The 14,853-nt window shown below is 38.3% G+C and overlaps 1 protein-coding gene across 3 annotated transcripts in view; it reads left to right on the forward strand.

Moving 5' to 3' along the window:
• Nucleotides 1-14,853, forward strand: part of THEMIS (thymocyte selection associated) — a 243,210-nt gene that overhangs the window by 113,161 nt on the left and 115,196 nt on the right. For all 3 annotated transcript variants that reach the window (XM_011951655.1, XM_011951656.1, XM_011951654.1), the window contains one exon: nucleotides 5,126-6,174. In XM_011951655.1, the coding sequence (XP_011807045.1) occupies nucleotides 5,126-6,174 (1,049 nt within the window). The remainder of the gene's footprint in view (nucleotides 1-5,125; nucleotides 6,175-14,853) is intronic.

A 14,853-nucleotide genomic window follows, 5' to 3' on the forward strand; every position in this document is an offset into this window, starting at 1 on the left:
CGATCTCGGCTCACTGCAAACTCTGCCTCCCAGGTTCACGCCATTCTTCTTCCTCAGTCTCCCAAGTAGCTGGGACTACAGGTGCCCGCCACCGCACCCGGCTAATTTTTTGTAGTTTTAGTAGAGATGCAATTTCACCACGTTAGCCAGGATGGTCTCGATCTCCTGACCTTGTGATCCACCCGCCTCAGCCTCCCAAAGTCCTGGGATTACAGGAGTGAGCCACCTTGCCTGGCCTTGTGTTTTCAATTTCTATCATTGCCTTTCAGTTTTCCCCTAGAGTTTCCATTTCTCTGTTTACATCACCCATCTTTCCCTGCATGTTGTCCCCTTTTTCCATTATACTCCTTAGCATTATTATTAAATTTTAAGTTCCTGGTCTGATAATTCCCAAATATGTGCTATATCTGAATCTGGCTTTGATGCTTGATTTGTCTCTTCAGAGTGTGCTTTTTTGCCTTATAATATATGTTGTAGGTTTTTTTTTTTTGAAAGCCCGACATGATGTTTCAGGTAAAAGAAACTGATAAATTGTCTTTTAACATGATATTTTCTGTTTATCTATCTAGAAGTTAGGCTATGTTTATAGTTTACTGTAATGGTAGGTGTCAGAGACTACATTGTCATGTAGTGCTCTTGCTTTTGTCTGCCCTATTGACTTTAGTCTCTAGAGACTCCTTCTTAGATACAGTCTTAAATGCCATTCTTTGAGTTGTAATTTCCTGTTATTATACAGTAGCACTGTTGATGTGGTCCTATGGTATGGAGGGGGGATTTCTATAATTTTATGATTAGGTTTCAGTTATTAGTGAGCCTGTGTCTCCAGGCTGTGACCTTCACAAATGTTTCTCAGCTTTTTTGTATGCTTTGGGAGAGACAGAATGGCTAGTGGAGGCTTGAGCTGGGTATTTCCCTTCCTTTATGTGGAAGTACAGAGGAGGTTGGAGTTGGGTATTGCTTTTTCCCTACATAGAATATTAGAGGTGGTTTGGTTGGGTAATTCCCTTCCCCCATGACAGTTAGGCTCTGGTAAAGCACAAGTTGGTTGGGCTGCGCTAAAATAGTTTTCCTTGAGGATAGGCATTTTTAAAGGAGAACAGAATGCTCTGGGTATATTTCAGAATGGTTGCTTCTTCTCTCACCCTGCCAGAAGCACAAGGAAATTTTTCTCATCTTCATCCCGAGAACCTGGATGGGCCCCTGAAAGTAAGACTCAGAAAAGTGTGGGAGGTCCTCCTAAACATGCTCCCCCCACCCTGGGAGTTTTATCTCTTAAACGATTCTACTGTTAGTCCCCAGTTACCCTTGTATTCTTCCAGGTGCTGGCTCCAGCAGTGGTTTTTGCTCCCAGTGAGCTATGACTGTTTGTATTCGCCTACCTGTCTAGTTTTTGGGGTAGTAGTTTGCCCTGTGACCTCAATTCTCTGGTGAATCTAAGAAGAGTTGCTGATTTTCACTGCATGTGCTATTTCTTTGTACTGAATCTTCTCTTTAGGCATATTCATCATGATTTTGCCTAATCTTTTTTAATTAAAAAAATTGGATGAAAGTATTTTACTTTGCTCATATATTTATACCTCAATCTCTCTATTGTATTGAAGACATTAAAAACAAGTATTTACTGCATTGAACAGGCCATTGATTAAGTTAAACTGTAACCTTAAGAGACATGTCTTAAATAAAATATACAATAGCTGCTATGAATAGTAGCAGGAATTTTAACATTGAAAACTTTTTTTCTCCAGTGAAATTTTATATAGAATTTATGTACTGAATTGCTTCCTTTAGTGCTCACTCGTGTACTTTGTTCTGGCAATTATTTTTTATTCATTAATTCATTTATTGAGTATCTACTATGTGCCAGGAGCCATTCTAGACATTCTAGACATTGATGAAGAAAAACAATGAAAGACTACTGCCTCTGGGAAGGCATATGTTTCGGTTTAGGGAGACAAACAATAGAAAATTATCATAATATAAATAAGCAAGTGATATGGAATGATAGAAGGTGAAGGGTGACATGAAATAGAGAAACAGAAAAGGGCAAATGGAAGAGAAGCTTGCAATTTTAAATAGAGCATTTAGAGTAGATCTCACTGCCAAGATGATATTTAAGCAGACTTGAAGAAGAAGAGAAGTTGGCTGTGAACATATCTGGCTGAAGAATGTAACAGGCAGAGGAAACAGGCTGTGCAAAGATCTGACTGACAATGAGGAGGTCCGGGAGACAGTGGGGAGTTAGAGTGAGACAAAGGAGTAGCAGATGAGACCCAGGTGGTGCCAGGGGCCAGGTAAGGACTTCGGTTTTTATACTAAGTGAAAGGAGTGACACTGTAGGCTTATAAACAGAAGACAGACATAATTTATTTAGCATTTAAAAATAATATTTGGCTTCTCTATTGAGATTTGACTGCAAGGATACTGGTTAGAAAGCCATTGCAACAAGCCAGGCAAGAGATAATGTGGCTTAGATCACAGGATAGTCCTGATGTAAGAGATGTCAGGTGTTAAAAAAGAGAAAAGCTAAGGATGTCTCTGAGATTTATGGACTGAACTGAAAAAAAGAGTTTCCAATAGCTGAGTTTGGGAAGACAGCATGTAGCTTAGGTTTTAGGGGAAGATTAGATTTCAGTTTAAGCATGTTAATTTTGAGACATCTATTAGATGTCCAAGTGGAGATCTGAAGTAGACATACAGCATTCAGGAAGATGTTTTGGCTAGAGCTATACTTTGGGTAGTCATCAGCATAAAGATGATATTTAAAGACATGAGACCATTTAAGATCAGAGTAGGCGTGAGTGTAGATAGAGGGAAAAAGAGAACCAAGACACCCTAAAAGGTGTGTGTGAGGGGTGGGTGGTGTATAGGGAGAAGAAACCAGCAAAACTGAGAAGAATCACAAGTGAGATAAGAGGAAAATAAGTGAGAAAAATGCATCAAAGAGGAGGGAGTCTAATCTACTTTGTCAAATGCTGCTGAGAGCTTAAGTAAAATAAGATAGGCTAACATTATTTCAGTGGATTTAGGCACAAAAGTATTGAAGACAGGTCAGTAATTTAATACAAAAAAATTAAGAGTTTAGATAACATGGCACGTAGACTCTCCAGCAGCAATGCCGTCCTCCAATGCATTAAAGCTATTCCTAGCCCACAGCACCCACCATGTACAAAGAAAGATTGGGATCTAGCTTGCATTGAAACTGATGTTCTGAGTTGTCAGGAAGTCCTTGATGGCATCTATTCTACTAATCTCTAGCTGTTCCCTAGACTTGAGGAATAGCATGAGCCCATCTAGAGCTAGCTCTAGGATTCTTAAACCTAGCTCATTTTGAGTCAAACAACCAGAATTTTAGTTTCTAAACTTACCTTGAGGTTCAGAGAAGCCAGTAGGTATAATGTCAAAAGTTAGTGTGTGCTAAACTTTATAAAATAACTTATTAATGTAAGAAGTGCTCTTTCAACCCTGCTTTTTTTTCTGAAAATTAAAAATCTTTACAATTTTGCAGACCTTCAGCCTATAGGCAACCACTGATTTTTTGTTTTTTTACAAGAAGATAATACTTTTTCATTGCTGCATCTTCAGAAACTCTATAATTACACAGGATATATAAATAATATTACATAAATCACACAGGTTTTTCGATGCAGTTAATAATATAAAAAGTAATATATATGTAATGTTTTATAAGAGGATATTCTGTCTTCCAAATCTTCCAAATTGTTCATTTTCAAAAGTATGGAAGGAAGAAAAAAATGACAGAAGGGTGGCTGGAGATACTGAAAATCAATGCCATATCATGAAAATGCTGTAAAATTTATGTTAGTAAGTTATCAAGAAAATATAGACTATTGTAATACCCTGTTAATATTAACACATAACTTTATTTTTTTTTTTATTTTTATCTTTTGAGACAGGGTCTCACTCTGTCACCAAAGCTGAAATGCAGTGGGTGTGATCATGGCTCACTGCAACCTTTGCTTCTCAGGTTCAAGTGATCTTCCCACCTCAGTCTCCTGAGTAGCTGGGACATGCCACCAGGTTCAGCTAATTTTTTTCTAATTTTTGTACAGAGACAAGGTCTCACTATATTGCCCAGGCTAGCCTTGAACTCCTGGGCTAAAGCAGTCCTCTCACCTCAGCCTCCCAAAATGCTGGGATTATAGGAATGAGATACGGTTCCTGGCCAATACGTAAGTTTATTCAGGATCATTTATAATGATACTATGTTGGGTAGTATATGAGGAACAGGTAAATAAATGCAGGACAATATTTTAAGCATCTCTGCAGTCTCAAAGGAAGGCTCATGAGACAGTGGATGGTTGGAAAAAATACAGATATCCATTAACCCCAGTGACGCATGAGGCAATTAATACATTGCTGAGCACCCACCAGCATACCTAGGGCTCCTGAATGGCTCCTCTGATTGTGACCCACTCTGCACCACTCCTTTGGTAGGTAGGTATAATATAACACCAATGGAGAAAGAAATAATTTTGACATTGGAAAAATACTGCATCTTGTTATTTATTTTCACATATTAATCTCAAATAGCTTGTATCTCATGATTTTGCAATATTGTTTCATCTCACAGGATAAGGTGTGGTATAAAGAATGTATGTTTTGGGTCAAAACTTTCTTCTATGATAATTTGATATATAAAGTCTGGCCCTCAAGAATGTGACTTAAAATGACCTAATAATTTATAAACCTTCGTATAAAATTTATGAACACATTTACATACATATTCACACACATAGCTATATTCATGTATGCTATGAATGATAAAAGTATAAATATAAACACAGGAATATTTAACATGAGAATCAGGAGAGTGATTGTACGTCAGTAGAAGTGAGGATGTGATTTTGAGGAGGTTCCCTAGAGCTCCAAGGTACTGGCTAATGTCCACTTCTTAAACTGAGTATGGGCTTATGAGTGTTGGTTTTATATTCAATCTCTTTCATCTTAAAATTTGGAAAAAGGAAAATTACACATAATAAATGATATATGATGATCATCTGAGTTCTTAATTTTGTAAAATAAGTTTATTTATGGCATCAGGAGAGTATCTTGCAGCAAACATTTTGAAGTACAAAATACTATAGTGATTTTTTTTTCTTTTCAGTTCGAAAGGATATTGTCCGCATCCTCCCCAGTCTAGATGTCGAAGTCAAAGACATCACTGAATCTTATGATACTAACTGGTTTCTTCAGTTGTTATCAACAGAAGATCTTTTTGAAATGACCAGTAAAGAGTTCCCCATAGTAACTGAAGTCATAGAAGCACCTCAAGTAAATCACCTGCCCCAAAGCATTTTACAGCCTGGGAAAACAATTGTGATCCACAAAAAGTACCAGGCATCAAGAATCTTAGCTTCAGAAATTAGAAGCAATTTTCCTAAAAGACATTTCTTGATCCCCACTAGCTATAAAGGGAAATTCAAGCGGCGACCGAGGGAGTTCCCAACGGCCTATGACCTAGAGATCGCTAAGAGTGAAAAGGAGCCTCTTCACGTGGTGGCCACCAAAGCCTTTCATTCCCCTCATAACAAGCTGTCATCTATATCTGTTGGGGACCAGTTTCTGGTGCATCACTCAGAGACAACTGAAGTCCTCTGTGAGGGAATAAAAAAAGAAGTGAATGTTCTGGCCTGTGAAAAAATCCTCAAAAAGTCCTATGAGGCAGCACTGCTCCCTTTGTACATGGAAGGAGGTTTTGTAGAGGTGATTCATGATAAGAAACAGTACCCGATTTCTGAGCTCTGTAAACAGTTCCGCTTGCCCTTCAATGTGAAGGTGTCTGTCAGGGATCTTTCCATTGAAGAGGATGTGTTGGCTGCCACACCAGGACTGCAGTTGGAGGAAGACATCACAGACTCTTACCTACTCATAAGTGACTTTGCCAACCCCACGGAGTGCTGGGAAATTCCTGTGGGTCGCTTGAATATGACTGTTCAGTTAGTTAGTAATTTCTCTAGGGATGCAGGACCATTTCTAGTCAGGACTCTGGTAGAAGAGATCACTGAAGAGCAGTATTACATGATGCGGAGATATGAAAGCTCAGCCTCACATCCCCCACCTCGCCCTCCCAAACACCCCTCAGTAGAGGAAACAAAGTTAACCCTGCTAACCTTAGCAGAAGAAAGGAAGGTGGACCTGCCCAAGTCTCCCAAGGTAAGGCTATGGTTTTGCAGTCTTTCCTCTGGAGTGTGTTCCTTGAGGCAGTTTGTTTCAAGTCTTTTCTGAGTGTGTTTTGCTTACTTTTCTTTCTTTCATGCCATATTTGCAATGAGCTTTTCTGATGTGCAGTAGATGAAGGAACGTCAACAGTGCGTAAGCTGTTGCGGCGTTTTATAGTTCGATGTGGCATGAAGTTTAATACTGAAGTGGAAATAACAGAGATGACATTTGGAAATGATGACCCAAATTGCCTTTTCAATGGGTTTGGGTAATTAGGAATATTTTATAAACTGCCTTGGAAGCAAACCCCTTTTCTTTTAGAAGTTCTGTTAATTTTTTTCTGAGTAAAATTTAATACCTCATCCAGGATATTAACATAGAGTAAACTCCCTTCTTCTGGGGATGGGGGATTACTGGTAGCATGCATCTATAGCACATGTCTTCATTTTGTTTTATGTGCAGAAAGATGTAAAAATATCTTGGCAGAACAGTGAGTGAGATTGTGAGCATCTGCCCACATTCTGCTTATCTTAGAATCGTAATCTTTAACAGTTCTATTGAAAAACAAAATCAATAAAATTGCAGACAGTATGAAATCATTACAGAATCAACAACTCCATAACCACTCTAAAGATTTTGGAGGGTGATTCAGCTTCATTTCCACTTGAAGTCTTTGCCTCTTGAAAACTGCCTTCTGGCTGCCTGCAAAGCGCTTGCCCTTACACCATGATGTGTAGGTCGTTTATCCAGCCGTGGTTCTTTGGTGTGTGGAAGGAGTGCATTCTGGTCTGCCAGATGTTGTACTTGCAGCTTAGGGAAACAAAGCAATTAGTAAAACAAAGAGATGCTGTGTTCACTCTCTATGCTTAGAAATAATAGCAGCCTTAGGCTTCAAGTATATGGATATGGAAATACTTTTATTTCTACATCTCAGAGATTGCATTCTGATGATAGCTGGGGAAATCCAGTAAGGATCTCCAAAAGCATCTTTAGAAAAAGATAAAACCAGCAGAAATTTTCTTCCCAGAAAAACAATTTTGAAAGAGTCATTTGATATAATACAATGGTTTCCAAATAATGTTGATTAATGTGTTGCTATTATTTTGAAAGGTATCTTTGGTTTCTCCCATTTAACATAGTTTTATTACTGAACTGAATAATGAGAAATGAAATGTCGTCTTTGTTTTTTAGTGGTAGGCAGAATAATTCCCCCCTCACTCAAATATTTATATACCTAAATTCTCAGAACCTATGAGAACCTATGAATATGTTACTTTGCATGGCAAAAGAGACTTTGCACATGTACTTAAAATTAAGGACATCGAGATGAGGAGAGTATTCTGGATTATCCAGGTGGGTCCAATTTAATCACGAGAGTCCTTACGACAACCTTTCCAAATAAGATCAGGGTTAGAGGGACATGTAACTACGTAAGAATGGTCAGAGATCCAACATTACTGAATGTGAAGATGGAGGAAGGGAATCATGAACTTAGGAACACAGATGACCTCTAGAAGCCAGAGAAGACAAGGAATCAGATTCTTTCCCAGAGTCTCCAGGAAGCAGTGCAGTTGACAACACTGGTTTTAGCTAGTGGGACCCACATCAGCTACTAACCTATAGGACTGTAAAATAATAAATTTGTATTATTTAAGCCACTAAGTTGATGATAATTTATTATAGTAACAGTAGAAAGATAATACAAGACATCAACTTGAGAAAGAGGAATACTTAAAAACCATAGACAGTAAAATGTTTATGCAAGTCACTTCTTGTTTTACTGGAAAAGTGTTGTGGTTTTTTTTTCTTTAAATGAATTTATTAGCTCATGTACCCATGGACAACCTAAGGGTGTAGCTAAGCTTCAGGAATAGTTGGAACTGGGATCTTAAAAACGGCCTAAGTTGTTTTTACTTTTCGTTACATATTGGCTTTCTTTTCCCAGGCTAGCTGTCTCAGTTTTTTTTTTTTTTCCAGCCTACTGCTAAGAGTTCCTGCATCTCACATCTCATTGTTTCATCTCTAGAGAAGAAGATAATTGCTTTGGCTCAAAATTTAAAACCGAAAGGGCCTTGGTTGGATTAACGCCATCTCCTGACTCAACCAATTTATTACTTACTCCAACTAGAGGCATGATTGGAGGGTATCTGTTTGTGCTATTATAACATAATACCACAGACTCGGTAATTCATAAAGAACAGACATTTATTGTTTTAGAGTTCTGGAGGTTGGAAAGTCCAAGATCAAAATGCCAGGAGGCTCTGTCTCTGGTTCCAAGATGGCCTCTTATTGTTCCATTGACTGGAGAGAAGGATGTTGTGTTGTCACATAGCAAAAGTGGGGGAACCCTTTCCACAAGCCCTTTTCTTAGCAGCATTAATCCATTAATGAGGGCTCTGCCCACATAATAAAAACACATCTCATTAGGACACACCTTCCAACAATGTTGTGTTAGTGATTAAGTTTCCAGCACGTGAATTTTGGAGGGAATAAAACAATTTAAACCATAGCAGTTGGGAGGAGAATGAGGTGTGGTTGCCTCTAGTATCTAGCAATATAGAATTGCAGGATGTGAAGACATGGAGATACAAATAATAAATGTCCACTACCATCAGAAAGAAAGGATTAAGAAAAAATACCAAATCACAAAAAAAGCACTCATAGGAAAAATAAAAGGCTAAAATTTTAAAAAATGGTTCTTTGCCAGACATTAGATGAAAATGATCTAAGTGTTTTATTAAGAGAGAAACTAACAGAACAACATTACGCCTAGACTACTAAACTGAAGTGAATGCAATCTTTGACTAAACCCGTACATGTAGGATTCCAGATACTTAATAATTCCTAACTATTTTTTACTGATCAGACCCCACATGGATTCTTGGTGTTTCAATTCTGAGTCTCACTCTTGAGACTATTAACTGGAGTTTGTAAAGAGCTGTTAAAGATGTTAAGATGTTCTGGAGCCATTTTCATTTGAGGAATAGTTGAAGACATTGAGTGATAATCTAAAATTGGAAGACTTGATACTAGATGATATTAGTTATTTTATACATTTCGATAGTTGCTTTGTGGCAGAGTGCAGACTTATATTCCATTACAACATCTTCAACACTGGGTGAAAGTTAAAGGAAGGACAAATTTGGTGTAATATGTTGGAACACGTTTCTTCTCCCAAAAATGTTTACAGCAGAAGATAGAAAATCATGTCAGTGATGTTGTCAGGGAATCCTTGCTCTGGTTGAGAATTTATCAGACAGTTGAGAAGAGTCTACAATTCTTTGTTTATGAATAGTTCCTTTAATTCTAATGTGGTAGATAAAACATTATATTTTCTCTGAAATCACTTTAAAATGTCAGAGGATGCTATAATCTACCTGTATTTAGACCTACTGACCTCCTTATTTTCAGCAATTATTTTTCACCATGAAGGCAGGAATCTGTTTAGTACATTGTTTATAGAATGTAAACAGAAGCTCTCTTAGTTTCTCCATAATCTACTCCAAAAATAGTAATATTAGTACTATTTCTTATTCTCATAAAGTCATCCTTTCATATATTCCTTTTATGTTTCTTCTGATACTTACATTAAGCCTGTTCTATCATGTGTACTTTTAAGGAACATTTTTTATGCTTCATAGGTAGAAAGCAGCCATTGAAAACCAGCCTCTAAGATTATGGATTATATATGGAATATTGCTTTAAATTTGGATAACAAATAGTAAGGATTATTCAGAGTTTAAATATTCAAACTCATTTAGCTCATTAAAATGCTATTTTACATGCACAGAGAAGAGTCCTAGATGCTTCATTATATGAATTTACTTTTGCCTTCCCAATGGGTCATTAACTTTGCTAAATCATTTCTTGCATTGTTAAGTAACAGACAGATGTATGGGCAGTCTAAGAGAAAGAATCTAAAATTCACTCTGTATTAGCCAAATTAACATACAGCAGGTATCTGTTGTTGGTTATGAACTCTACAAGCTCATCTAAAATATTTGAAAATTAAGAATATATGAGGACAGGTTACAGGAACTAGGAGAAATAGAATTATTTTTCAAAGTAAGATTGTCAACAGTTCTCCAGCTTTAGCAATACCTAAAAAGAAAAAAAAAAATAGATTGGTGTAGAAACTTTAGAATAATAATTCAGTTTGGGCAGGGACAAGAGTGGGGGGATGGTTACAAACAGGATTACAGCCTATTTCAAGACCTATGTGGTTTTACGTGAAATAATATTATAGTTGTTCTTTAAATGTGCTAGTTAACTGTTTATAAGAATAATGTATGGGATCTAAACAAAAGAGTGGGAATAGGCCAGGGGAATCCTCAAAATTTTCTTTAGGTTTTTGACATAATGTGGAAATAATGTCGTTAGGATCTGTGCATCTGAATATTTAATCTGATGGAAACAACATTATAAAGTGACTAAATAAATGAAGCTGGGCCTGAAATTGCGTTCTAAATAGAAATGTTGTCAGGTAGATTCTCCTTCCTTGAAGGTTGGTTTCTATGTTAGAAGTGGTTTCAGATAGTTTAGAAGAACATATACTCACTGGGGTTTTGCCTGTCATGGATATATATAGCTATGACTTCTGAGTGCCACATAGGAGAAATGCAACTTCTGTATTCTGATGAAAGGGCCAATAACCAGACAGAAAAACAAACCTTTGGTTGAAAGATGAGATATTCCATGTCTTCAGAGACTGCAGCTGGGACCAGAAATCTTGTATTTCACTAACTCTATTTGGCCATTTAATGCCCAAGTGTCCGCTTTGCTGCCTGAATTTCTAGATTTCTGTCGGACAAGAACACCCATAGGAGACATTAAGGCAAAGAGCAAGGGAGGCAGTAATGGCAAGGTACTGTGAAATGAGCAGAAAAATATCCTGCACTAGAATTAGAGTGAGGGCTGAAAAAGGCAGAAGGAAAGCAATGGTTCCTGGGGAGTGCAGAGAGAACACTCAGCAGCTGCTGCTGGTGCTAAATTGTCACTTCTGATCTGGTGTGACAGTTACAGTGGCTGAAATGTGTTAGAGAAACCCACATTACTGGACTAAATCTAGATCATTAGAGAGCAGTATTATACCCCCTTGTTTGTTATCAACAGGGTTTGGTCACAAACGATGTGACTTGTTTTTGTTTTTGTTAACCTGATGTAGTATAAATACATTAAGAGTGTTTGAATTTGTAGCTGACACTGAGCTTCTGAACACTCCCACTTTTCTACTCATGGTAGGTCCTTTTCATGTAACATAGAAGCTGTAATTCTGATTTCCCTCCGAATAGGGAAGATTACTATTATAGTGTTTTTCAAAGACCCAACACAATGAAGATGGAATATGGACATATTTAAATATTGGGTTTTTGAATCTGAAAAGGAAAAATAAAGGAAGCTTTTGAACTTCCTTTAAAAAATTGACAAATTTTGACTGTGAGATACAATTTTAGCTTTTTTTTAAGACCCAACACAATGAAGATGGAATATGGACATATTTAAATATTGGGTTTTTGAATCTGATAAGGAAAAATAAAGGAAGCTTCCTAGCCTGGACTCCACATGAATGTTTTGTCTGCCCCTCATCCTTTTTTTTTTTTAAAAAAATCATCCTCTTATTTTAGTCTGTGGGAAAATGTGCCAACATAGGTGGTTATTTATTGTTTTATAAACTGAGTTCATACCATAATATTCCCATAAGCATCTTAGAAATCTGTTGTATAATCAGTGCCTAGCAGTATGGCATTCTCATCTGTCCCCCATCCCCACCGTTTCGTTTCTGTCCCACACCCAACACCCTGACCAATTTCCCAAGGACCCTGAATCATGAAAACAGAAATGTTGTTATTTATTATAATTTGTGAAACACCTAATACGTTCCAGGCGTTAGATATGCTGACATGAATAAGATGCATCTTCTGCTTCCAAGGAACTCATAGTCCAATGGAGAAAGAGATAATTCAATGTGATAAGGGCTCTGGCAGGGGAGTGCAAATTACTTGCTAAGGGAGTGCAAATGAGGGTCACTCAAAGCGGTCTTAGGGCATCTTGAATGGCTTCCTGGAAGTTGAATGTCAAAACTGAGTTTCCCTGATGGCTAAGTCTGAGTTTGCCAAGTGATGGGAAGTAGGGTGGGGTGGGGATGGCTTGAAAATAGACTATTTCAGAAGCTAGTAATGAATGTTGAGCAATATCGTGAGCTAAAATTTGGCTATGGAGCTTTCAAGATTGCTCAGATCAGGCCAGGCAGATGCCCTCAGAGAAGGAGGAGACCTATGAACCCAGGGTGGAGCCTCAGCCCGATCAAGCATGTTCTTATTCACAAAAGTGGATGGGAGAGAGACTAGGATGGGCTGTGTGGTTCATAAGTTAGACAACGCCAAGTATTCTACACTGTGCTCTAAGGGCTGTGACATGGCGACACCCTGTGACTCCTGGAGGACAGGAACCATGCTTAATTCATGTTTGTTCAGCAGGTGCCTAGCACAGAGACAGGCACATAAGAGATGGTATATTTAGTGAAAAAGATTGAATTGCATTCCTGATGATGAATCCTCTTTACATATGAAAAATGATGCTTCATGCTCCATGTCTCCCCAGTTTTCATAGGCAAGTATCTTATAAGAATTCATTTTGTTTATAAGCATGAGACACTATGCTAAGTAAGAATATTGCCAGTTATCTCATTTAATCCTCGTAACAATCCTGCTAGGTAGGTCTATTATTATTTCATTTTCAGTAGGTGAGAGATCTATTAAATCTTGCCCAGGGTCATGAAGCTGATCAGTGGTACAGCTGGGATTTTAATCCGGTGTCTATTGTGTAGTTCCTTAGTTTATGGGTAACATGTTTTTCTAGAAACATTATCTCTATAAAGTTATCTGCATAAGGTGAATTTCTGGGAGGTTAATCTGGCTTACTTATACATTCATTTATCATTCATTCATTTAATAAATATTTATAAATGAATTCTGTAGGCCAGGTATCCAGTCATGTGGATTCAGTGGTTCATTAACAGGCACAGGTGCTGACCTCATGGAGCTTTGTAAAATTATTTTGAGGGGTAGGGATGGGAATTAAATAAGTAGATAAATATGAAAATAATTATAGATTGCAGTATCTATTGTGGTGGATTAAATATACTGTAATAGGGATTAATTTGAAAGGTGGATCTTTATTTTTATGTTTTTTTGAGACAGGGTCTTGTTGCCCGGGCTGGAGTGCAGTGGTGAGATCACAGCAGCCTTGGCCTCCTAGGCCCAGGTGATCCTCCCATCTCAGCCTCCCCAGTAGCTGGAACTACAGGCATGTGCCACCATGCTTAGCTAATTTTTGTATTTTTTGTAGAGACAGGGTTTCACCATGTTGCCCAGGCTGGTCTGGAACTCCTAGGCTCAAGTGATCTGCCTGCCTCAGCCTCCCAAAGTGCTGGGATTACAGGTGTGAACCCCTGCACCTAGCCAGGAAGGGAGGTCTATTTTAGATACAATGGTCCAGGAAGACCTTACTGAGGAGGTGAAATTTAGTCAAAGACAGGAGAATGAGAAGGAGACAGCCATGTGATAAGCAGAAAAAAAGAGTGTACCAGGTAAAGGTGCAAAGGCCCTGAGGCCAGAAAACTTAGTATTTTCCAGGGAGGAAAAGGAAGAATTGTAGTGTGGGTGAGTGCCTCTTTAAATATTGTGCCCTAGGCACCTCATTTGCCTCATTTATTCCTGGCCCTGTGGGGATATTGCTGTGAATTAAAGGAAAAATAGGTGTGTCAGCTTGAACCGGATGAGGCAGGCTATGAAGAGAGCTGCAAGATCTGGAATATATTGTGCAGTAAGAATCACTGATGCATACTCATGAGTGTGGATGAAAATCACAGATGCCTCCAAGGTTGTTGGCTTTAGCAAGCGGGTAGATCATTACATCATTTATCCAAATGGCAAAGACAGGCTGAGGAGCATGTTTGGGATAGGAAATCAAGTTTCCTTTTGGATATGCTAAGTTTGAGATGTAGGGGTGAGACCTCCAAGTGGAGATGCCACATAGAGAAGTGGGAGCTACTGCAAGTGTGAAGGTCAGAGGGGATGTCTAGGCCAGACATAAAAATCAGGAAAGCATCATTAAAGAGGTGATATTTACAAGAGTGGGAATGCCTGTGATTACCTAGGAAGAAAGGGCAGGTGTAGAAGAAAAGAGAGCCAGAGTACTTAGAGGTTAGGAAGGCAAGGAGAGGGGCAGCCAAGAACCTGAGAAAGCTGGGCACAGGAAGTTGAAGACAAAGAACAACCAAAGGAATGTGGAATCAGAAGCCAAAAGAGAAGGTTAAAACAAACAAACAAAAAAGCATAGAGGGGACGAGAGTGTTGAATATGCCTGAGGGGTAGGGTATGATGAAGGATTACAGACTGCTTTTAAGAAGTTTTGCCATGAATCAGAGGGAGATAGAGATAAAGATAGAGTGAAGGGAGAATTTGTTTTTCTCAGTATGGGAGATACTAAAAGATATTTGTGAACCGATAGGAACGACCTAGTAGAAAGAGATCTGTGGTGCAAGAAGTACAGGAGAAATAACTAGAAGCAAAGTAGCAAAAAGGGGCAAGCATGGAGGGGTTTGAGAACAGAATTAGGAGAATTACTCCTTAAAGGCAGGAGACATTTCTTCCCTTTTCAAAGGAAGATAGC

Source organism: Colobus angolensis, unplaced genomic scaffold (assembly GCF_000951035.1).
Source record: "Colobus angolensis palliatus isolate OR3802 unplaced genomic scaffold, Cang.pa_1.0 Scaffold322, whole genome shotgun sequence".
Taxonomy (NCBI): Eukaryota; Metazoa; Chordata; class Mammalia; order Primates; family Cercopithecidae; genus Colobus; species Colobus angolensis.